This window comes from Cetorhinus maximus, chromosome 27, assembly GCF_964194155.1.
Source record: "Cetorhinus maximus chromosome 27, sCetMax3.hap1.1, whole genome shotgun sequence".
Lineage (NCBI taxonomy): Eukaryota > Metazoa > Chordata > Chondrichthyes > Lamniformes > Cetorhinidae > Cetorhinus > Cetorhinus maximus.
The window spans coordinates 15,848,589-15,872,233 of record NC_135905.1 but is presented as its reverse complement, the minus strand read 5'-3'; the positions used below and the strand labels follow the sequence as shown (position 1 = coordinate 15,872,233).

The window sequence follows — 23,645 nt, the reverse complement described above, 5'->3', positions numbered from 1 at the left end:
ACCTCACACTTCTCCGCATTGAACTTCATCTGACACCTATATGCCCACTCCACCAATGTGTCAATGTCCTTTTGAAGTTCTACACTGTCCTCCTCACAGTTTACAATTCTCCCAAGTTTTGTGTCGTCCGTAAACTTTGAAATCGTCCCCTGCACATCAAGATCTAGATCATTTATACATATATATATCAGGAAAAGCAAGGGTCCCAATAGCGACCTCTGGGGAACTCCACTACAAACCTTCTTCCAGCCCGAAAAATTTCTATTAACCATTGCTCTGTTTCCTACCCCTCAGCCAATTTTGTATCCACGTTGCCACTGTCACTTTTATTCCATGACTTATAACTTTCCTCGCGAGACTGTTGTGCGGCACTGTATCGAACACATTTTGGAAGTCCATATACACCACATCAACGGCCTTGACCTCATCAGCCATCTCTGTTAGCTTTTCAAAATACTCCAGCAAATTAGACACGATTTTCCTTTAACAAATCCATGCTGACTCTTCTGAATCAATCCACATTTTTCCATGTAACTATTAATTCTATCCCAAATAATTGTTTCTCCATCTCCAACAGAGAATCTAACCATTGCCCTGTGACATTCACTGATGTTACCATTGCTGAATCCCCCACTATCAACATCCTGGGGGTTACCATCAACCAGACACTGAACTGGACTAGCCATATAAATACTGTGGCTACAAGAGCAGGTCAGAGGCTAGGAATCCTGTGGTGAGTAACTTACCCCCTGACTCCCCAAAGCCTATCCACAAGGCAGAAATCAGGAGTGTGATGGAATACTCTCCACTTGCCTGGATGAGTGCAGTTCCAACAACACTCAAGAAGCTTGACATCATCCAGGGCAAAGCAGCTCACTTGACTGGCACCCCTTCCACAAACATTCACTCCCTCCACTACTGACAAACAGTAGCAGCAGTGCGTACCAGGTACAAGATGCACTGCAGAAACACACCAAGGCTCCTTTGGCAACTCCTTCCAAACCCAAGACCGCTGCCATCTAGAAGGACAAGGGCAGCAGATGCATGGGAACACCACCACCTGGAAGTTCCCCTCCAAGTCATTCACCATCCTGACTTGGAAATATATCGCCATTCCATCACCGTGGCCAGGTCAAAATCCTACAACTCTCTCCCTAACAGCATTGTGGGTGTCCCTACGCCACGTGGACGGCAGCGGTTCAAGAAAGCAGCTCACCGCCACCTTCTCAAGAACAGAGATGGGCAATAAATGCTGCCCTAGCCAGTGACGCCCACATCCCGTGAATAAACAAGAAAACAAATTTCTAAGGCAATTATAAGTCGCAAAAACTACAATAAACATATTGTCTGAAGAGCTGTCAGGAAAGACGAAGAAGCACATAAGTATTTTAGGAATAAAAAAATGGGCATGAAATTCAATAAGCCAGTGTTTCTTGCCCTGAAGATAGAAAATACAGATTTACATGGTTTCTTACCATTTCCCTTAATCTGTTTGCTCACACTCCAGTAACGCTCCCAATTGCTCTTCAAACTCACTTATACTCACCACCTCAATGGCCTTGCCTGGTATTTCACAAGACTATTGTAGCTTCTTCTTATTCCTAACTGATTTTTAAACTTGCATCTATCCATGTGTGAACTTTTCACCACAGCAAACAATCTGCCTAGACCAATTTTATTAACTCTTTTCATGATTCCTTAGTAATTTTCCTTGCTGCTTTACACTAATATCTGCATGCACACAAACTTGAAAGACAAGTATTGTTTAAAGCATCAAAGAAACAAGATTTCCATCTTTTAAAGTTTCTGTTCAAATAACACAAAAAAATTGGTCATAAAAGCTTTGCAATACAAAAGGTAAAGAGATGTTTGATGAGCTTAAGGACAGCATCACACAGACCTGCTTCTGATTTCAACTAGTTGGGAGTTTTGCTTCTTTTCAATGAACTTGAGTATTTAATATGGAATTTGTTTTAGCAATGCAGTACAATAACAAAAATACAGTATTGGTTATAAAATTATCAAGGAAGTGTCTAAGCAGTAGCACTCTGGACTCCGAATCAGTCAGAAATGCCTGCTTTTACAATCCTGACAATTCCCAGTATACCAATTCTCTGACACCTCCTGCCTACTTCCCCTTGGACCCAATACTCCACCACCAAACATCAAGCCATCACTTGCGAGATTGTCAGTGGTCTCATATGTTCTGGAATTCTTCCCTCCATAACTTCTAACCTCACAGCCCCACAGCCCACTTCCACCTCTTTCCAAGATCCACAAACAGGAAAGCCCTGGTAGAGTCAAAGCAGAAATTGCCATAATTTTTCAGTCTGCATTGGACTCAGGGGTGGTGCCAAAGGACTAGAGAATTGCAAACGTTACACCCTTGTTCAAAAAAGGGTGTAAAGATAAGCCCAGCAACCACTGGCCAGTTAGTTTAACTTAGGTGGTGAGGAAACTCTAGTAGCAACAATTTGGGACAAAATTAATAGTCAGCATGGACAAATGCGGGTTGATTAAGGAAAGCCAGCATGGATTTAAGGGAAAATCGTGTTTACTAACTTGGGGCTGAATTTTCCCCCCGTTGTGGGGGGAAGTTGATGGGCGGGCGCATATGGGCGCGCTTCCAATCGGCGCCTCCGATCAGAGGCGCAGTGCCATTTTACGTGGGTGGGCCAATTAAGGCCCGCCCAGCGTGACACCTGCACAGAAGTGCTATGCGCTCCCAAAATCGAGAGTGCGCTCTTTCACACATGCGCACAAATGAGCGCACTCATCTCCCTGAGGCTAAGTGCTGCCTCAGGGAGATCAGCTGCAAATGTAAGAAAGACAAAAATGGAAAAATAAAATTTCCCTTACATGTCCCCTCATGTGACAAGTTGGGACATGGCCATAATTTTTACAAAATCTTTATTAAAATTTTTTAAAGCCTACATGAAACCTCATCTCGTCCGTGGATGAGGTTTCATGTTTTTTCTAGTTCCCACCGGGGCTCCTGGCCAGCCGCCAACCTTAAGGTTGGATGGGCAGGTCCATTAATTACTTAATTGACCCTGTCAATGGCCTCAATTGGCCATTGGCAGGTCAGCGGGTGCGCAGCTGATTTTGCTGCGCTCCTGCCTTCCTGAAAATTTAAATCGGGCGCAGTGAAGTCAGGAGTTCCCCCCAACGTCACCGCATATCATTTTGTGCGTTGGTGAGCAGGCCCTGCCCTCACTCACTGACTCGTAAAATTCTGCCCGTGGCGTTTTTGAAAAGGATTGATGAGGGCAATTCTGTTGATGTAGTATACATGGACTTTCTAAAGGCATTTGAGACAGCGCCGCACAACAGGCGTGTGAGCAAAGTTATAACTCATGGAACAAAAGGGACAGTAACAACATGGATATGAAATTGGCTGAGTGACTGGAAACAGAGTAGTGGTTAATGGATGTTTTTCAGGCTGGAGAAAAGTTTGTAGTGGAGTTCCCCAGGAGTTAGTTTTGGGACCCTTGATTTTCCCTGATTTATATTACTTTGGTGTACAGGGCATAATTTCAACATTTGCAGTTGATACGAAACTTGTGAACAGTGAGGATGATAGTGTAGAACTTCAAAAGGAAATAGACAAGTTGATAGAATGGGTAGACAGGTAGCAGATGAAGTTCAATGCAGAGAAATGTGAAGTGATTCATTTTGGTAGGAAAAACATGGAGAGACAGTATAAAATAAAGGAGGGGTGCAGGAGCAGAGGGACTGGGTGCTTATGTGCGTAAGTCATTGAAGGTTGCAGGACAGGTTGAGAGAGCAGTTAATAAAGCAGACAGTATTCTTGGCTTTATTAATGGGACATAGTGTACAAGAGCAAGGCGGATATGTTGAACTTGTATAAGATGCGAGTTCGGTCTCAGTTGGAGTATTGCGTTCAGTTATGGGGGCTGCACTTTAGGCAGTATGTGAAGGCATTGGAAAGAGTACAGAAAAGATTCATGAGAATGGTTCCAGGGATGAGGAATTGTTTCCTTGGAGAAGAGAAGGTTGAGAGGAGATTTGATAAAGGTATTCAAAATCATGAGGGGTTTAGACAGAGGAGACAGAGAGAGTGTTTCCACATGTGAAAGGGTCGAGAATGAGAGGGCACAGTTTTAAAGTAATTGGCAAAAAAAAGCGAAAGCTTATGAAACAGAACTTTTACATTCAGTGCATGGTTGGAGTCTGGAATGCAACTGCCTGAGACTGTGGTAGAGACTGGTTCAATTGAAGCATTCATGGGGGAATTAGACTGTTATCTTAAAAGGGAGAATGTGCAAGGTTACAAGGAGAAAGCAGGAGAATGGTACTACATGAATTGCTCATTCGAAGAGCAGATGCAGACACGATGGGCTGAATGGCCTCCTTCTTCACTGTAACAATTCTGTGAATCCATGATGTGGAACATTCATTCTTCTAGTCCTACTTAGATTCCCTCCTTCATCTCTTTATCTAGTACATTGATTAGTGTTAGTGGCATTTTCTGCTTTCACCCCAAACTGAAAACCTACTCAAACTTCCTTCTATTTTCCACCCTTCCCTCACTTTCACATGGTTCATTGCTGGCTCATCCTTTCCCTTCCTTGCCTTCTTTGTCTCCATTTGAGGGGTAGACTATCAACAAATATCCACCGTAAACTCAATGACTCCCATAGCTATCTTGACTACACTATCTCCTATCCCACTTCAAGTAAGGGCTCTATTTCAATCTTGTATTTGTAGGTGCATCCCATTTTCCGACTGTGCATCCCATTTCCCACAATTCTGCTCTCACCCAGTCCCCTCCCTTCCAGAACCTCAATAGGGTCTTCCCTCATCTTCACCTACCAGTCTCCACATTCAACTTATCCTCCGCCGTTTCCAGTGTGATGACGCCACCAAAACAGATCTTCCCCTCCCATCCCAGCACTCCAAAGGGGCCATTCCCTCCATGACATCCAAGTCCATTCCTCAGTCACCCCCAAAAACCCCTACCCTTCCTGCAGCATGTTCCCATGCAAATACAGGAGATGCAATGCCTATTCTTTTACCACCTGCCTCTCTCCACCCCAAGAGTCTTAAACACTCATTCCAGGTGAAACATGTCCTTTCTTTAATTTAGCATACGGAATTTGCTGCTCATGATGTGGTCTCCTCAACACTGGGGAGACCAAACGCAGATTGTGCGAGCGCTTTTTGGAACACCTCTATTTATTCCACAAGCCCCACTCCCACTCTGATCTCTCCATCCTCAGCCTCTTACATATAGCTCATGGACAGCACCCCACTATTCCAACTCAGGATTTTATAGGCATCTGCACTCATCTATATAAGATTATAGATATAGATATATATTTATATATCTGCCCAATTTTTTCAGAAAGCAGCTTCTGGTAATAATTCTCCTAATAATTTACACCTCCTCCAGATCCATCTTTTCTTTTTTGTTTCATTACCATCTCTTTTGCTTGCACCATCATCCCTTTTGTCTTCTAATCTCCCTTGCCAGCTAAGTAAGGAACACAAGGCTGCCAAGGTAAAATCCTTTGGGACCCCAGAGTAACTGGTGCAAGGCAGGAAGGAAAGTCATTGCTGGTGATGCTCTAACTAAAAGTGGATAAGTTACAGTGGAACCCAGCAAGGCACATACACCTCAGCTTCAGAGGAAAGGCATCTGGCGGAGGATGGTCAAAGGTTGCATAGATGAGTCATAATCATCACAATTGTCATTTGTGGTTTTTACTAAGGCTGTAGGTTACATGGCAGAAGCAGATTCTTGATTTGAGAGATTAAAACATGAAGTTATATGGAAAAATAGCTTTGGGAGGCAACTACACTTAAAAGGATTTTGGGGAGGAAAGGGCAGCTGGAGATGAGACCACAGTTTGCAAGGACAGAGGGGCTGAAACTGGCCTTTTTTGAAGAGGGAGATGAAGGTAGCAGTTTTGAAAAGGTGGAAAGGGAACCATTTACAACATCGGCAAGTGTATGCCCAGGAAGGGAAACTGGGCAGTCAGTAGTTTAGTGGAAATAGGATCAAAGGAGCAGTTTGAGGGGCTCATGGGTAATGAAAATGGGAAGACGACACTGAACGCTCCTCTACCAATTTAAATTGTACTTATGTACACAGCCTTGATAACATATCAGGAAAATCAGTTGCTCCATCGCATAATTTTGTTCTTGTGATGTTATTCCCCGTTACAGCCATACGGTCACAAGGGATCAACAACACATGAGGATTTTCCAGTCACACGACTCCCAATTACTATGCTCTCAACAAAATAGCAGGTGAACAGACATGTGGTTATTGACTGTATAAATTCAAGAAATTCCTGTTCCCACCTACAGTCCCACCAATTAAACAAGGAGCAGTCAGGTCAGTCATGCAATTAACTGTAGCCAACGGGATTTGCGAGGGAACATCATGAAAAGGAAGGTCATTTGATCACTTCAAATCAATTTAATTGTTGAAAACACAGTTATAATTCAACAACACTTTTACAAAAAGGTTGAACACTTACATATTCCATATGCCATTTGTTCACTGTATTTTACCAGATCAAGCCCAATGCTTGACTGAAAAAAGTCCAACTTGGCCTTTAACTGCTGGGAGTTAGAAAACATTGTTGTCTTCATTTTTGTAAGGTTATTGTTGTAACGAAGGAGACTCAGCCTGGGAATAGATTACAATTCATAATCACAATGAGGGTCCATGAAATATTTGAAAAAGTATTTAGTTACAAGTGAAGTAAAGAAGATTCCATTGGACATCTCTTCATTGGGATACCAGAAAATAACCCATAGAATGATAGCGAAGTGACTGGCTAATAATCTCTGTATTATAATCTTCAAACACAGACAATTAAAAACAAATACACTGAATTTGCAGGAAGAAATCAAACACAGAAAGGACACTGGAAATGCTAATATTGCAAAACTAAATTAATAAAATCCATTTATAAAATCAAATATTCCTGCAAACTAATGTAGTTTAACAATGCAGTCCACATTAGTGACCTAATGCACAGGGATGAAAACAATTAATTGCTCAGAAAGCAAAAAGAACAAAAAGAAAAACTACTTGGTATAGTTGAAAACACACATTCCAAACAGAACAATTAGGTTCCATTTACGCTATGACTAAACTTGCAGCATTAATGCACTCGCCATGTTGGATAGTCATGTCCAAATATTGTGAGCATTAAGCTATTTTCAGTCAAAAGATTTTTCCCACCTCCTACCAAAGCTATGTGGTTCAAACACACATGAATAGAAATTGAAAATAAGCCTGTCAGGAAATATCAACCTTTGCTTTTTGCAGGGATGTAGCAACTGATAATGTTCTAATACACTGGCTGACTGGTAGTAATGTCATACAAACCCTGAAATTGGGGTAGAAAAGAGTATTCTGTTATATAAACGAATTAAGGCAATTTTTAAAAAAACAAATTCAATTATAATTTTCTCCCTCCAATCACCTCAATTAAATCATGGGTGAATTTTCTGCTCTGTTTCACTTTAAAGGGACACGAATTTGTTAGGAAGGTTAAACCATCCACCCGATAGGAGATAGCTAAAACAAGAAATTAAGTATAGAAAGATTTTCGTATCTTCATAATTTCTAAACTATGCATGCAAAATGAACATTCAGTCGTGGATTTCTGCTAAATTTTAAGCCCTTCAGACTAATTGAAGCAGCTCACTGATGCAATGCATTTCAGCTCATTTCTTCTAGAAGCCCCAACCCATGTCATTGCTTTTCACACTGACCTAAATGTTGCCTTCAGGAATATAGTATTTAAGGAAACAACTCACATTTTTGGAAGGACATTCCTAATTAAACATAAATTGCCTACAAATAATGTTACTTTTAAAAGTTGTATTTGTTACAAAAGTTCATTAATTGTAAAAATTACCCCAGAACACATTTTGGCAGCATTTCCCAAAATATTCCATGTAGTTTTGCTGAAAATTACATTTGAGGAATGGCGATCCGAGGAATAGGCACCAACTAAAGCCACTGCATGAGGCCAGACAGGAACCACAAAAAGAGGCAGTGGACAAGGGAAAAGAGGAAACAAATCATTGAAGGGAAATTCACCCCAGATTGCTCTTGTATGCCACCTAGTGGGCAGCTCTGTAAAATACCAGATGGCTGCTTCTCATCTGTGCCAATGCATGGTTTGGAGCTACGAGGGGACCAGGTTTTGCTGAAAAAAAAATCCAAATGACACATGCTATTATTAATCCACCAGGGCCACTCAGCTCTTGGCCTCATTACAGCCTTGCTCCAAAGATGGCCAAAAGAGCTGAATTGAAGAGGTGAGGTGAGAGTGACTGCCCTTGACATCAAGGCAGCATTTGACTGAGTGTGGCACCAAGGAGCCCTAGCAAAACTGAAATCAATGGGAAAACTCTCTGCTGGTTGGAGTAATACCTCACACAATGGAAGGTGGCTGTGGTTGTTGGGGGTCAGTCATCTCAGTCACAGGACACCGATGCAGGAGTTCGTCGGGGTCGTGTCCTCAGCCCAGCCATTTTCAGCTGTTTCATCAGTGACCTTTCTTCCATCATAAGGTCGGAAGTGGGGATGTTCGCTGATGATTGCACGATGTTCAGCACCATTCCTCAGGTACTGAAGCAGTCCATGTCCACATGCAACAAGATCTGGACAACATTCAGGTTTGGACTGATAAGTGGCAAGTAACATTCGCGCCACACAAGTGCCAAGCAATGAACATCTCCAACAAGAGAGAATCTAACCATCACCACATATTTGATGGCATTAATATTCAAGAGCATTCATAACATTAATCCCCCTCTATCTGGGGGTCACCATTGACCAGAAACTGAACTGGATCAGCCATATAAATACTGTGGCTGCAAAAGCAGGTCAGAGGCTGGGAATCCTGCAGCAAATAACTTACCTCCTGACTCCCCAAAGCCTGTCCACCATCTACAAGGCACAAGTCAAGAGTGTGATGGAAAACTCTCCACTTGCCTGGATCAGTGCAACTCCAACAACACTCAAGAAGCTCGACGCCATCCAGGACAAAGGAGCAGGCTTGGCTGGCACCCCATCTACCACCTTAAACATTCACTCCCTCCACCATCAAAACATAGTGGCAGCAGTGTACTCCATCTACAAAAAGCACTGCAGCAACTCACCAAGGCTCCTTCGACTGCATCTTCCAAACCCGTGAACTCTGCCACCTCAAAGAGCAAGGGCAGCAGATGCATAGGAACACCACCACTCGCAAGTTCCCCTCCAAGACACATCCCATCCTGACTTAGAACTATATCACTGTTCCTTCACTGTCGCTGGGTCAAAATCTTGGAACGCCCTTTCTAACATCACTGCGGGTGTACCTACACCTCATGGACTGCAGCAGTTCAAGGCGGCGGCTCACCACCACCTTCTCAAGGGCAATTAGGGATGGCTGATAAATGCTGGCCTAGCCAGCAATGTTTGCATCCCTTGAAACAACAAATTTTTAAAAAATGTCCTGCTCCTACAAAATCTGTCTCACTGTGGGTGACTGGGGATAAAATAGTGGAATTTTATAATCCAAATTAAAAGTACATATAATAAGCGCATTAAGCTTACCCAAACACTGGAACTCAGAGATGCAAATCTAAATTTATGCTTCACATTTTCTTGCATTATGACAGTAACTATATTTCAGAGGTCATTGACTGTGAAGTGCTTTGGTCGTAAAGTCATAACAGATGTTATATAAACTCTTTCTTTCACATTGGCCAAGTTCTGGACTTCACCATGAAACGTGGCACATTAGCAATGCACTTATTTCACATTAAATAGTAATGGTAGGCAGAGATGAAAAGTGGTGTGAAAAGTGGAAGGAATTTTAGCTCATTGGGATCATTGAAAAGTTTTGTTTTTAAAATAAAAAGAAGTTACTGGCCTAGGCTTTCAAGCTCTACCTTAACTGGGGTGCATCTCCTGCAGGGCTGGACCTCCACCTTCCTGTTGCAGTTTGACCAACAGAAGCCAGCAAGCTGCCTTTACAGAAATTTCTCATTTAAATTTTTTTAGTGACAATTTTAATTTCACTAATGGAACCTGAGCTTAGCCACGCTCAGATCATCTGCGTAGATTTTTCAATTTCTGCTCCAGATTTCATCTGCCAATCTCTGAATGACAATCCTTGAACCCAGCCCTCAAAGAATGAAGGTGGCAGGAAACACAGTTGTTGCCCTGTTTCCCTCATTTGCACGCCTTTGATGCAGGCAGGTACAGTTTTCCTCAATGGGATAAATCAGTGAGTTCAACAGGCAGGGATGGGGAGGAAATTTGGAACGCAGGCAAGAAACCTAAGAGCTAAGGAAGGTGATTCAAAGTGGTTTTGAAGGGCTTTTAAAGATTGGGGATGATGATAAAAGGCAGAAGGGTTTAGGAAAGGATTTCTAGACTTCAATGGACAATTCTATATACAAAGGAAAAATAATTGAACAGTGCAAAAATATAAACAGAGTTGCTGATGTTTCCAAGCGAGAAAATGATGAGTTGAATATAAATTTGAGTAAGTCTTATATCCTGTATAAGCTGATTTCCTGGTGTATTATCTTTCGTCTCCTCTCCAATATCGACTTACATTGCAGCTCTTTGTCCCTGGAAAAGTCTGCTGTAGTCCTCCTTCAATCCACAGACATAATTCACAGCTTCACCCCATACCTTCCTCAGTTGTATGTTAGGCAACATTATCTTAGCATCCCGCACTGTAACAATATAGTATGAAACATTAATTGCAGTTTCTGGATTTTAATTTGGATACTAAAAGTCCTAAAGAATTAAAATATAGCAGTTCACAAAACTTTTAATCTTTCATTCGGGCGGATAAATGCTTATTTACACATCACAGTCCATTTTGGTCTCTTATCTAAACATTTGAAGTTTTAAGAATTTATAAATGCTCAGAACGAAAGACTGTTAGCCCACAGAAGCTCATCACGAGCACAACTCATCATATCATCTAACTATGCTTCGAAAATTCAATGTTTTTGGTCTGCTTGGAAAATCATTCCAAACATTTAATGCTCTTGGAATAAAGATATTCATCAAAATAATTGTTTTAAATTTACTTTCCATCAATTAAAATTTATGTTCTCTGGTCCAAACTTTCTCCACTTCTTGAACTGGTATTCTGCAATTACTTCATCCATGTTATTTAATATTCTAGAAACCTCAATGAGGGCCGTCCCTTAATCACCTTCTTTCTATATGCTGCAGTTACAGTTTGTCTAATCTCTCCTCATTGCTCACACATGTTGCACCTCTCCACACTCAATCCATTCATACATAGTTTTTTGTGATTGGTTACCAGATTGAACATCGTAAGCCAAGTCTTAAAATAACTGCAGACAGCTGTACCCTGCAGTTCTAATCTATTTTCTTTCTTGATTGTTTGCCCTCATTCTCTACGAGGGGGGAAGGTCAGACAAACAAAGTGAGCGCTCCTCAAATAACGAAAGAGATAGAGAGTAAAGTGAAGCAGAAAAGGGTGCATATGACAGATGTCAGGTTGATAATATAAGTGAGAACCAGCCTGAATATAGAAATTCCAGAGGATAATTGGAAAAAGAAATAAGAGAAACAAAGAGAGAGTATGGAAAAAGGCTGGCAGTTAACATAAAATGGAATCTAAAAGTTGTCTATAGGCATATAAATAGTAAAAGGGTAGTAAAAGGAGAGGTCGGGTTGTTAAGGACTAAAAGTGGGATTGACACGAGGATGCAGAGGGCATGGGTGTGGTACTAAATGAGTACTTTGCATCTATCTTTACCAAGGAAGATGCTGCCAAAATCATAATGAAAGAGAAGGTAGTTGAGATACTGAAATCAGCTAAAAATTGATTGGGAGGAGGTATCAGAAATGCTGGCTGTACTTATAGTTGATGAGTCACTAGGACCGTATCAGACGGCAGATTCAATCATGGCTTTCAAATGGGAAGATGATAATCTGAATGGAAAAAAATTGCAAGGCTACAGGGAAAAGGCAGGACTGGCCGAGTTGCCCTTACAGAGAGCCAGCATGGACAAGGTGGGCCAAATGGCCTCCTTCTGTGCAGTAACAATTTTATGATTCTATGATTCTAATGTCATGAGTTCACTGTCAGTCCTTTCTAAATCTTCCTCTCTGCAACAATTGAACTTCAATGCTTGAATACTTAGCAACTGACAAACCTTTGAAGGTGGTAGGGCAAGTTGAGAAGGCTGCTAAAAAAAGAATGAGAGATCCTTGGCTTTATAAACAAAATACACAAGCAAGGAGTCATGTGAAATCTTTACAGATTATTGGTTAGTGTTAATTGTGACCAATTCTGGGCATCACACTTTAGGGAGGAATTCAAGGCCTGGGTTAGGGTGCATGGATGATATACCAGAATAGCATCAGCAATGCTAAGTTACAGGGCAAGACTGGAGAAGCTGGGATCGTTTTCCTTAAAAGCACGGGAGGTTAAGGGAGGTTTGATAGAGATGCTCAAAATCATGAAGGGTTCTAATGGATTAAATAAGGAGCAACTGTTTCCAGTGGCAAAATTGTCAGTAACCAATGTTTCATCCTGACAGCACAGCAACACATCAGCGTGGATATTCCCACACAGGCCGAAAAAACAAATTGGCGCCTTTAGGCTACAGTACCATGCATCACACATGCATGGCCACACAAAAAAAAATTTAAAGGTCCCACGCATTTAACATAGGCCGCACATAACAAAAAAAAAATGAAGGGAAGTTGTCGGTAACCCTTGTGAGGAGACAAATTTAAGGTAATTGGCAAAAAAACTGGAGGCAAGATGAGAAGAATATTTTTTAAGTGCAACAAGTTGGGTATGATATGGAATGCACTGCCTGAAAGAATGGTGGAAGCAAATTCAACAGTGACTTTCACAAAGAAATTCCATGACTACTTGAAGGGAAAACAATGCAGGGCCATCGGAAAAGGGCAGGGGGATGAGACTACAAGAAAAAATGCTGGAAAAACTCAGCAGGTCTGACAGCATCTGTGGAGAGAGAGAGACAGAGGTAACGTTTCAAGTCCGTATGACTCTTCTTCAGATCTAAAGGGAGGTAGTGATGTGGTGAAATATATACTGATTAAGGGGGGTGGAACCGGTGAAGCTGGATAGAGGGCCAGTGATAGGTGGAGGCAAAGGAGAGATGGCAAAAGATGTCATAAACAAAAGGTCAAAGAGTTGTTAATGGTGGTGGTACTGGCTAAATGAGGTGCTGATGGTGACATTAAGAAAGCAAAATGTGATAATGGCCAGACCAGGGTAAGCACTCTGGAAAGTGACAGATGGCCCTAGAGGGGGTGGGGCAGGGGGAGCGGACGGTGGTGGGAAAAAAGATCGAAAATAGGTTCTTCCAGCCATACAAACAACTTACCCTCTAATCTATTTGTAGCTCATGGCTGATTTATTTAAGTGCTTTTGTTAGCTGAAGTGGATGGGCCATATAAATACTGTGGCTATAAGAGCAGGTCAAAGGCTAGGAATCCTGTGGCGAATAACTCCCCTCCTGACTCCCCAAAGCCTGTCCACAATCTACAAGGCACAAGTCAGGATTGTGATGGAATACTCCCCCAACTTGCCTGGATGAGTGCAGCTCCAACAAAACTCAAGAAGTTTGACACCATCCAGGACAAAGCAGTCTGCTTGATTGGCACCCCATCCACAAACATTCACTCCCTCCACCACCGACGCACAGCAGCAGCAGTGTGTACCATCTACAAGATGCACTGCTGCACCTCACCAAGGCTCCTTAAACAGCACCTTTCAAACTCACGACCACTACCATCTGAAAGGACAAGGACACCAGATGCGTGGGAACACCACCACCTGGAGGTTCCCCTCCAAGCCACTCACCATCCTGACTTGGAACTATGTCTCTGGGTCAAAGTCCTGGAACTCTCTCCCTAACAGCACTGTGGGCGTATCTACATCACATGAATTGCAGCAGTTCAAGAAGCTCGGCACACCTTCTTAAGGGCAATTAGGGGTGGGCAATAAATGCTGGCCTAGCAGCGAAGCCACTTCCCAAGACTCAATAAAAAAAAATGAGCCCTTGAAATTTTACTGCGTGGTCACACATGTGCGGTAACTTAAAGGAGCCAACTTCTGTGTGACCTTGAGGAAATCTATTTTTTTTTCAGGATTTCAGAGTGAGCACAGTGGGGTCGACAGTGAGAGTGTCTCCTGTTGTCGGTGCTTCTGCCATGTGTTACCATGCTGACACTGACGAAAGTGCAAAGCAGGACAGGGAGACAGGCTTGGTTTCTGGCATTTTTTTTTTTAAACAGCAGCAGGGATTGGGCGGTGTGCCAGCATGGTGGTGTGGTGCCAAACAATGACCACGGGACCGGGATGCCACATGAAGTGCTGTTGTTAGCTCTATGTGCAGCTGGGGCTCAGAGAAGCATGTCAGGAGCTGGAGTGGTGGCAGAAGGTCACTGAGCTCCAGGCAGCTGGAATGTTTCTATTAGCTCCGTGCCGCTGAGGGGGCTGGGGCTCAGAGAAGCCCTGGGAGCTGTTGATAGTTTGGTGCAGATAGGAGTTGGGCTCAGGGACTCCCAGGAGCAGTTAGTTTTGCGGTGCAGATGGGATTTGGTGCTCAGGGACACCCCCAGGAGCAGTTAGTTTCTCAATGCAGATGGGAGCTGGGGCTCAGAGAAGCCCAGGAACAGGTAGTTTTCCAGTGCAGATGGGAGTTGGGGCTCAGGGACACCCTGTAGTAGTTAGTTTCTCAGTGCAGATGGGAGTTGGGGCTCAGAGTCACCCAGGAACAGGTAGTCTTGCAGTGCAGATGGGAGCTGGGGCCCAAGGAGACACAGGGGCAGTGGTATTATGCTCAGAGCAGCTAGAGAGCTGGCATCATGCCAGCAATTGTAGGCTGGGGTGCAGCCTTATGCAGCTGAAATCCGTCTTGATGAAGAGAGAGTTTTACAGGATTTTTTTTGTGACTCACAGTGATCATTGCACAGCAATTTTTGGATTGTAGCTGCACAGCCTAGAGGGAACATTGCATACAGCCCTCCGAGATCATTTGTACATCCCCGCTCTTAATCGCTCCACCATTTACATATATACTTTCAGCTGCATAGCCGGTAAGCTCTGGAATTTTCTCCCTCAACCTCTCCGCCTCTATTGCCTCCTTTAAGTCTAGCTCTTTGATCAAGCTTTTGGCCACCTGCTTAAATATTTCCTTAAGCAGTTGAGTGTCGATTCTGTTCGATCACACTGCTATGAAGAGTCTTTGAACATTTTACTATGCTAAAGGTGCTATATAAATTCAAATTGCAGTTGTTGCAGTGCTTTCTCCATTTCAGTGACATCAGTATATCTGAAAACATAGTATTTACTTTTGTTAGTCAGATCATTAATGTAGATTCCATGCAACAAAGGCTCAAATACAACCACCTACAGAATTCAACTCCGTAACTCCCCCCTAGGAGGTTACTTGCTTGGAGGGGGTGCATGTGGCTGTACTGCATCAGGATGGATGGGCTTGAAATGGATAGTCATCTCTCAGCCTTTTTTTTGATATGTCTCAAATTACATTGTTTCCTTTTTTTTGAAATCGACTTCTTATCCAGCCTCATGTTCTGTCCTGGATTCCTTATGCTTTTTAGTTTAACTAGAAGGGTACCACAGGAGACTTTGTCAAAAGGGATATATTTAAAGAACTACTGATTTTGAAATCGGCCTCAGGTCTTGCTCACTAGTAATTAAATCATGAAGCTCTATTCAGTCAGATGTGGTTCATTTCTTTTCTCTGCTTCCTGTCCAGAGGCTTCCCCCCTCAAGACAGCTACCTTTCTTCTATCAGCCTCTACCCTACTAATCTTCTTTGCCATGCCAAGCTCTCTGCCACTGGTCCACGTAACCTAAGCCTTTCTGAGTGTCGGTTTGCATTCGTATAATACCTGCTACTTAAAACTCAATGCCCCTACTTCCGCTTATTCTTTCCAACTACTGTACTCCTCTTCCATCACTTCCAGCCATGCCCCTTCACATCTTCATTTTCCAGCACCATTCAACACACTATTCCACAGCCTGTCTTTTTCCCTGCCATGTGATCATGGCTCAAGTCCTTCTCAAATCTATCCCTCTTCCTTCCTGCATGCCTGACCCTTCTATTATTAATCATTAATCATTGTTCCACTCCATACTGCCCTCCAGAACGTTTGCTCCTTCACTAACAAGGCTTTACAAATATAACTTCATTAAAAATGAAACTGGCTTTGTGGCATTGACAAAACGCCTGGCTTACTGGAGACAATTCCTTCTCCCTCATCAAAGTTTCCTAGTCTGAATATTAATTTCATAATATTTCCAACCCAAATGTCACATTGGTAGCACAGCTCTCAACACCAAATCTCATCTTAGCTTCTCTTCCTATTACTCTGGTACCTTCTTCTCCTTTGGGGAGTTCTACTATTCCACCACTCCACCCACCCCCCACAACCCCTCCCCCCACCTGCCGACCCACCCCATCAAAAGACTTCTGTCTGAACAGCACATTGTGTTTTTGTTTTACTTCTAATAAAATTTAATTCAAAAATAAAATCATTATTTCTCAATACTTTGGAGTTCATGCACGTTAGGATTGCAGCCATATCCCTGGTATTTAAATAGTTAAATTTCAAATCGACCCTTCTTCATTTAAACCTGAGACTGCCTCTGTAGTGTTAAAAGAATATATTTTTGGGTAAATGGTGTTTTTTAATAAAGCTTCCATTTTTGTTATTGAATTTCTGACTATTCCAGCTGACACTGTCTCAATTATTGCATTTCATAACCAAACAAACATTGTGCTGTCTTAATTTTCTTCAAAATATAAATTACTTCAACTTTTAATCTTTTAGAAAGGTGTTCATCTTTTGTTGAATATACCAGCAATTGCTTTAATAGTTGGACAAATAAATGTAACTCTTAATGGTGAACATAAATGGAGAGAGGAAGATAGAACAGCTTGAAAGCAAATGGAATTGGAAGGAACAATTGATCAAAACTATTTCTGGAATATGCAACAATTATGTAAAGATGATCAGAAAATTTGTAACATGACCACTTTACATCAGAGGCACTGATGCACATTGTCCATTAAGCTCAATCAAGGGTAGAGTATAAAGTAGATTCTATTTTGATTAGATCATGGGTCTGAAAACATATGAATCTTGCTAAAATTACTTGAATCAAATTTCACATACAAATACATTCTTACCAACATAATTCACATGTTCTGGTAATTTTCTGGCAACAAAGGGTCCTTCATAGATAGTGCTACTTTTATCAAATAGGTACACCATGTAGCTATCCCAGCCTCTCTGCAAAAAATGAGAAAACAACATTTCAAAACAAAATATTACATTGCACAAATTTATAAGTTCACAAAGGTCATTAGAAATTGAAGACTCAACGGAATATATCACATTGGCATTGTTTAGGATATCCACTAACTTACTTACTTTGTTTTTCTTAAGAGATGTTAACCGCATGTGATTGAAATAGTTTAATTACTACTAAAAACAGACAGCAAAATTTCATGCAAATATATTAAGCTTTATTATTGCACAGAATAATTTCAAGGCTTCTATCAGGCTATTTATCACACTTCTAGTAATTCCAACAAATGCCAAATAATTCACACTTCTAATCTAACATCAACGTTTTTAAAATAAATTACAATGATCATGAAGTACATTGAAAATGCAATTTTTCTACACTGAAGCACTCATTTAAAACTAAGGGCAGCAAGGCTAACCCTATTTTCAGTGGTTCATTTTGGTTTGCAAAGTTCCTTATAATAGATTAATCAAGTTTTTTTTCATTCATTGGATGTGGGCATCGCTGGCTAGGCCAGCATTTATTTCCCATCCCCAAATGCCCTCGAAAAGGTGGTGGTGAGCCACCTTCTTGAACTGCTGCAGGTACACCCACAGTGCTATTTAGGAGGGAGTGCCAGAATTTTGACCAGCAACAGTGAAGGAATGGCGATATATTTCAGAGTCAGGATGGTACAAAATCCAAGAGGCTTTTTAAAAATGCATGACTAACTTCATCATGGTTTAGTGTTTTTCATATCAACCTCCTAATCTTTTAGATGTCTTTCTTAGTAAGAGTAAATTTGGGCGACTTTTGGTAACAGGGCCATATTAGTAATTCAATCACCAAAGTCAGATAAAGGCATACAGTTCCACTAACACAAAAAAAATGTTACCTTACTTATTATTTTAAAAAAAGACAATACACACCACATCCAGTACACACTGATTGGCAGGTTTACGAGGATCTAAGGAAATTCCGGTTTCTAGAAGCAACTCCTGATTTGCAGCAGCAATTGCTGTTTCAGTATCAATACGCATTTGAAGAGAATGGAGGCTTTCATCAGGTTTGATCAGAAAGGAGTGGATGCGGGCAGAGGTCATATTTAATATGTGCACATACTGCAACAAAATGAGATTTTTTTTACATGCTAAAAGTGATATAACATAGTAATGCTTTGCAGAAAAGACAATTAACGCATCTTGGCTCATCTTTTCAACCTTCCTGCCAAATTCCTTAACAATTAATTCTAATAGCTCTGCATCACTTCTCTGAATAGGGATTCATCCATTTATTTTCTTGTAAATTTGCCAAGATTTTTTTAAATTCCACCACATGACAAATAGATAGTAAGAAAAGCCATATCATGGCCCGTCAATGAGACTGTCCACTTGGCTAATTCTGTGTAATTGCACTAAATAGGAACCTGAATGACACTGGCTATGCATAATATCATTTATGACTCTTACAGCCATTTGAAGGATAAAACTTTCATCTCACTGGTTTAGGATGGATTCAAGTCACAAGTAGAGGTGCAAGAGATAACTAAGATGCCCCTGTTCATCAACTGCTAGAAAATGTAAATAAAATTGGAGCGATTAGTGATATACAGAATCATTAAAAATTAACAGCACAGCAAGATACCATTCACCCCATTGTGGCTGTGCTGTTGTTAGAGCAATCCAAAGTTGGATTGATGATAGGTGTTTTAGGGAGATATTATGGCTTTGCACAAGGGAAGATCTTGACTGGAAGGTACAAGCAGCATCTGTCCCAATTGTTGATTTATGTTGATACTCAAGAGTCCTGGCCTTCCAAACTAAACCTGAACACAGTCCTTCAAGACCAAGCTAAAGGGCTAAGAAGGCACTTAAGGCCCTTCTTGTCTTTCTTTAAAGACAGAACAGTCCAATTCAGGTTAATTTTATTTACATGCAAAATAGAGATGACAATTGAGGATAAGATTGGACTCAGTCATGAAATGCCATCTGCCATAAAATCTTTATTGCCTTTAACCAAGAATTGCATTGTTTGTCTATCACATCACAAGTGCACCAATACTGAAAATGTTATAAATGAAATTGACCCAGTAAAAAAAATTCTAACATCTGTGAGAAGCAAAAAATTTATGGAGGTTCAATTAGCATTAGGGCTAGTGGTTTCAGCCTCTGCACACATCACCTTTTACTCTCTATTAAAACCAAATTATGGGAAAATTGCCTACCAGTGAACACAAAAGTGGAAAATTCCGTCCTCTTCCCACACTCAAGTTATTTGCATTTGACCACTAGAGGGCACTCAAGGGCAAATAATGATTTCGGGAACTAAAAACATTTGGAAAAACACATATATCTATAAAAGCAACAAAGCATTATTTGAAAAAAATTCGGACCGAATTATAGGCACATAAAGGAGAGAGAGAGCAGGCGATGAAACCGCAGATGTTCAGGGACAATACTGCTCAGGGCAGTATGTGTTTTGTTATATTCGTTCTGGCTAGGCTAGCATTTATTGCCCATCCGCATTTAACATTTCTGTGGGTCTGGAAATCATAAAGGACATTAGATTGATTTTAACGACAATCAACAATGGTGTCATGGTCAGCATTAGACTTTTAATTCCAGATTTTTATTGAATTCAAATTACACCACCTGCAGTGGTGGGATTTGAACCCAGGTCCCCAGACCATTACCCTGGGTCTCTGGATTACCAGTCCAGTGAGATTACCACTATACCACCACCTCCCCCTAATGAAGCTCTTGGACCAAGGCTCTGCCCAGGTACACTCAAAATACAGGAGTTGAAATTGCATCATGCTGGTTGTCATCACACCCGCTGATACCAATTGATCAAGAGACCTGGAAATGATATGGTAATTCCATGAATGGGTTAAAAATCCACTAGCACATTCACTGCACCTACTTCTAGATTTCCCATACACTACCAGACCCCACACCTCCCACCCATCACTCGTAGAAGGTCCTGCACCGAATATCCAGCCCATTGTGTTCCAATTTAAATGCTTTTAACTCAAAAATCTTCCTCAATCTCTTCATACTCATAGATAAAAAAAAGATCTAAAATAGTGTATTCTAGACAATTAAAATATCGTTTTGCCCAATTTTCACCCTGAGCTGTTCTACTTTATGTAAGTGTTACACACTAGGTTCACAATGAAAATGTAATACTTCTGAAACAAGGTGACATTCTTTTTGATTCGAATCCTGAATTTATAATCCAGATTCTCACATGGCTGGAATTGAGTATTTTAACCCAGAGAGGAGGTTTTCAATTAAAACTAAAAGCAATATTGCACACCACATACTCAACCAACATTTTATTATGCTGCCTCAGTATTCCTAACCTTCTGACTTAAAATGTGTTCCAGAAGTAAAAAGCATGCTGGTCGATGTGTGTTTGGGTCTATATTGCCACCTCGCTGTTTTGGATCCCATCTCAGCATCATTTGTAGCCATGTCTCCAGTGGTTTTACCATTAGGCTACAAGAGAAAATGAAAACATTGGAAATCAAAAGTTAAACTTGCTGCATTTGAGCACAACATGCAGTTATTGCAAATCAGTGACATTTTTAATTCTCTTTTTCAAATATAAGTTACAAAATTTAATTGCATTCACTGTAATCCAATTATATAACAGCCTTGTTATACAACCACACGTACCATAAAATATAAAGTCATGTTCCAGGACACCTGGTGGCTGTCAAGCTGTCTGCTACAAAGCTCCTTTAAAAAAAATCCTACACATAACAGCATCATTACACATGTACCATCAATCACCCACCCATTTCTTTGACATTTTATATCTAACACTGGGCTCCTGCAGAAGTTAAAGTTGATAACCGAGGAAATTTGTAGTTCTTGAGCAACATATAAAACGAACAAATACTAGTACTTTGATAGACTTACCTGGACATCTATCTCTGCATTATTTTGGGAGTGCTGGGCATGAAGTCACAGTTCATTATCATTCATTTTGATGACTCCTAGTTCAGTTGATTTCACAAAAGAACACACTCCCCAAGCTTCTTAATGAATTTAAAGGCAATTTATTCGAACTTAGCTGCACGTAACACCTGCTACCAGGCTATTCCACCACACAAGCGATTGTGTGAGCTATCCAGTGACATAATACTTTATCAATTAATTATAAATGTTATATTAAATCAATATTTTTAAAAACTCTTGTTCCCCCTCATTATCTCTGGGTGGGCAGTAGTGGGGATCAATGTACCTTTCAGCAATTTAATTAGTTAATTTATGTGCTTTAAGGAGACATGGTAGAAAGAATAAACAGATTAGACTAAACAAAACTGCCAAAACTGTATTTACTCTAACATTTCAAAAGAGAAGCTGGTGGGATGGAACAAGGGAGGAAGCTGAATGGAGAAGAAGCCAGAGAAGGTGGGAGACAGACCAAGGTGTGATTTAGAGATAAGAGTTATATCGTCACAGTGGCAGTTTGAACAAGACAAGTGATGGAATAAACAGCCAAGAGGGGAGGTTTCACTAGAGGAAAAGTGCCAGTCACCGCTCAGTCATGTCTCCGTCAAGGCCATAATGTTGATGCGATCATCCACAATAAACATATGGATGGCCAGGGCCTTGTTCACAAATGAACATACCCTCACATCTCCTTACAGAGCGTGAGATACAGCCAATTCTATGGGCATACATTCATACAAGCCAATCCTCAACACCCCATTGAATGCTCATCAATTATAGACTACTCTACTGAGTCAGAGTTATGGCTGGAACTCTCAGTTCCCAACCAGTGCTCTGCCAGCACACAATGCTGAAACATTACAATACTCAAACAGAAGGACAAGGGCAGCAGACACATGGGAACACCACCACCTGCAAGTTCCCCTCCAAGCCACTCACCATCCTGACTTGGAAATATATTGCCATTCCTTCACTGTCACCTTCACTGTCACTGCATCAAAGTCCTGGAACTCCCTCCCTAACAGCACTGTGGGTGTACCTACACCACATGGACTGCAGCGGTTCACGAAAGCAGCTCACAACCACCTTCTCAAGGGCAATTAGGATGGGCAATAAATGCTGGCCTAGCCAGCGACGCCCACATCTCAAGAATGAATTTTTTTTAAAATTCGTGTTTCATGCAATACTGAACAAAAGAAAATAAAAATAAATTAATTCTCAGCTACCTGTTAATTACAACACTGATTTTAAAACTAGATACTAATAGCTTCAAGTACCAAATCTCTGTTCCTGGAAATCTGCCTTCAGATCTGACAAGAGTTTTACTACTTCCCTTTGTTCAGGTGATGAAAAAGTAATTCTACCTACAAGTCAAAAGTTTAGGTTACCAGTTAGGTTGTATAAAGAAATGATAAGCTCATGCATATATATGTTCAACTGGGAAATGTCTATACTGACATTAAGTGAGCCTTATCTGCTAATAAATGGTGGAATTTAGGATTGAGCGATTTACATGTCAAAATGTTTTGTAGAGTTTATTCAATTAAGCAAAATGTAGGTTGGGATCATTAATTTAAAATACCCCCAGTAGTGTAGAAATGGGAATAACTCGATATCATACATGTTCTGGATTCAGAATTTATCACTCTGCTCCTCACTAGCACATGTGCATTAAAGGTAAATAATACCTGCCATACAAGCATAGTGGTGTCAGGCAAATGCTACAATTTTGAGCTTACTGTACACATTTTTACAAAAGGGAACAGAGTAACTACAATTTATGAAAATTAATGCATGCCATCATTTGGCACAGAGATCAGCAAATGTATATTTTTAAAAAGCAAAGCAACAATGTTTGTTTTGTGCTGACTTTGCTTATCTCAGTCAGGGTGGTAGAGAAGTGTTGCAACTGATCTTGATATCCCTGATTTGTTCAGAAAAAGTGCAAAGAATTCTACTCCTCATCACTTTCATGTTGTTGTTGTTGGAAGTACATCTCAATTTGTATTGGATAGGAGAGGGTTAAATTCATCTACAATGATTCCAAAGTCACTATCCAGTCTGTCAGAGTAAGAATGATAACTTAGCCAAGTGCTACAGGCTGCTGTTAGTGGAGGAACTCTACCCCAGCACAGGTTGTCACATTCAAATGGAGGGAAATGATAAGAGGAAAACTGAGGAGTTTGAAAAAGAAACCTTTTCAAAATTGCACAATAGTTGTGAGGTGAGGATGGAGGAGATTTTTTTGACATTTGACTCAATTTCCTTTAGGCAAAATTTAACCCACCCATGACTAGTGTTTCAACACAGTGCTTTGACTGCTTTGCATTTCTCCATACTCAACTTG

General features: G+C 41.0%; 1 protein-coding gene across 1 annotated transcript in view; it reads right to left on the bottom strand.

Annotated features, from left to right (window-relative positions):
* The window catches only part of chuk (component of inhibitor of nuclear factor kappa B kinase complex), an 80,902-nt gene that overhangs the window by 18,737 nt on the left and 38,520 nt on the right, over window positions 1-23,645 (bottom strand). The window contains exons 10-14 of the mRNA XM_078530797.1: window positions 20,701-20,836; window positions 18,266-18,457; window positions 17,236-17,338; window positions 10,605-10,728; window positions 6,510-6,661 (exon numbers count right to left, since the gene is read on the bottom strand). Of these exons, the coding sequence (XP_078386923.1) occupies window positions 6,510-6,661; window positions 10,605-10,728; window positions 17,236-17,338; window positions 18,266-18,457; window positions 20,701-20,836 (707 nt within the window). The remainder of the gene's footprint in view (window positions 1-6,509; window positions 6,662-10,604; window positions 10,729-17,235; window positions 17,339-18,265; window positions 18,458-20,700; window positions 20,837-23,645) is intronic.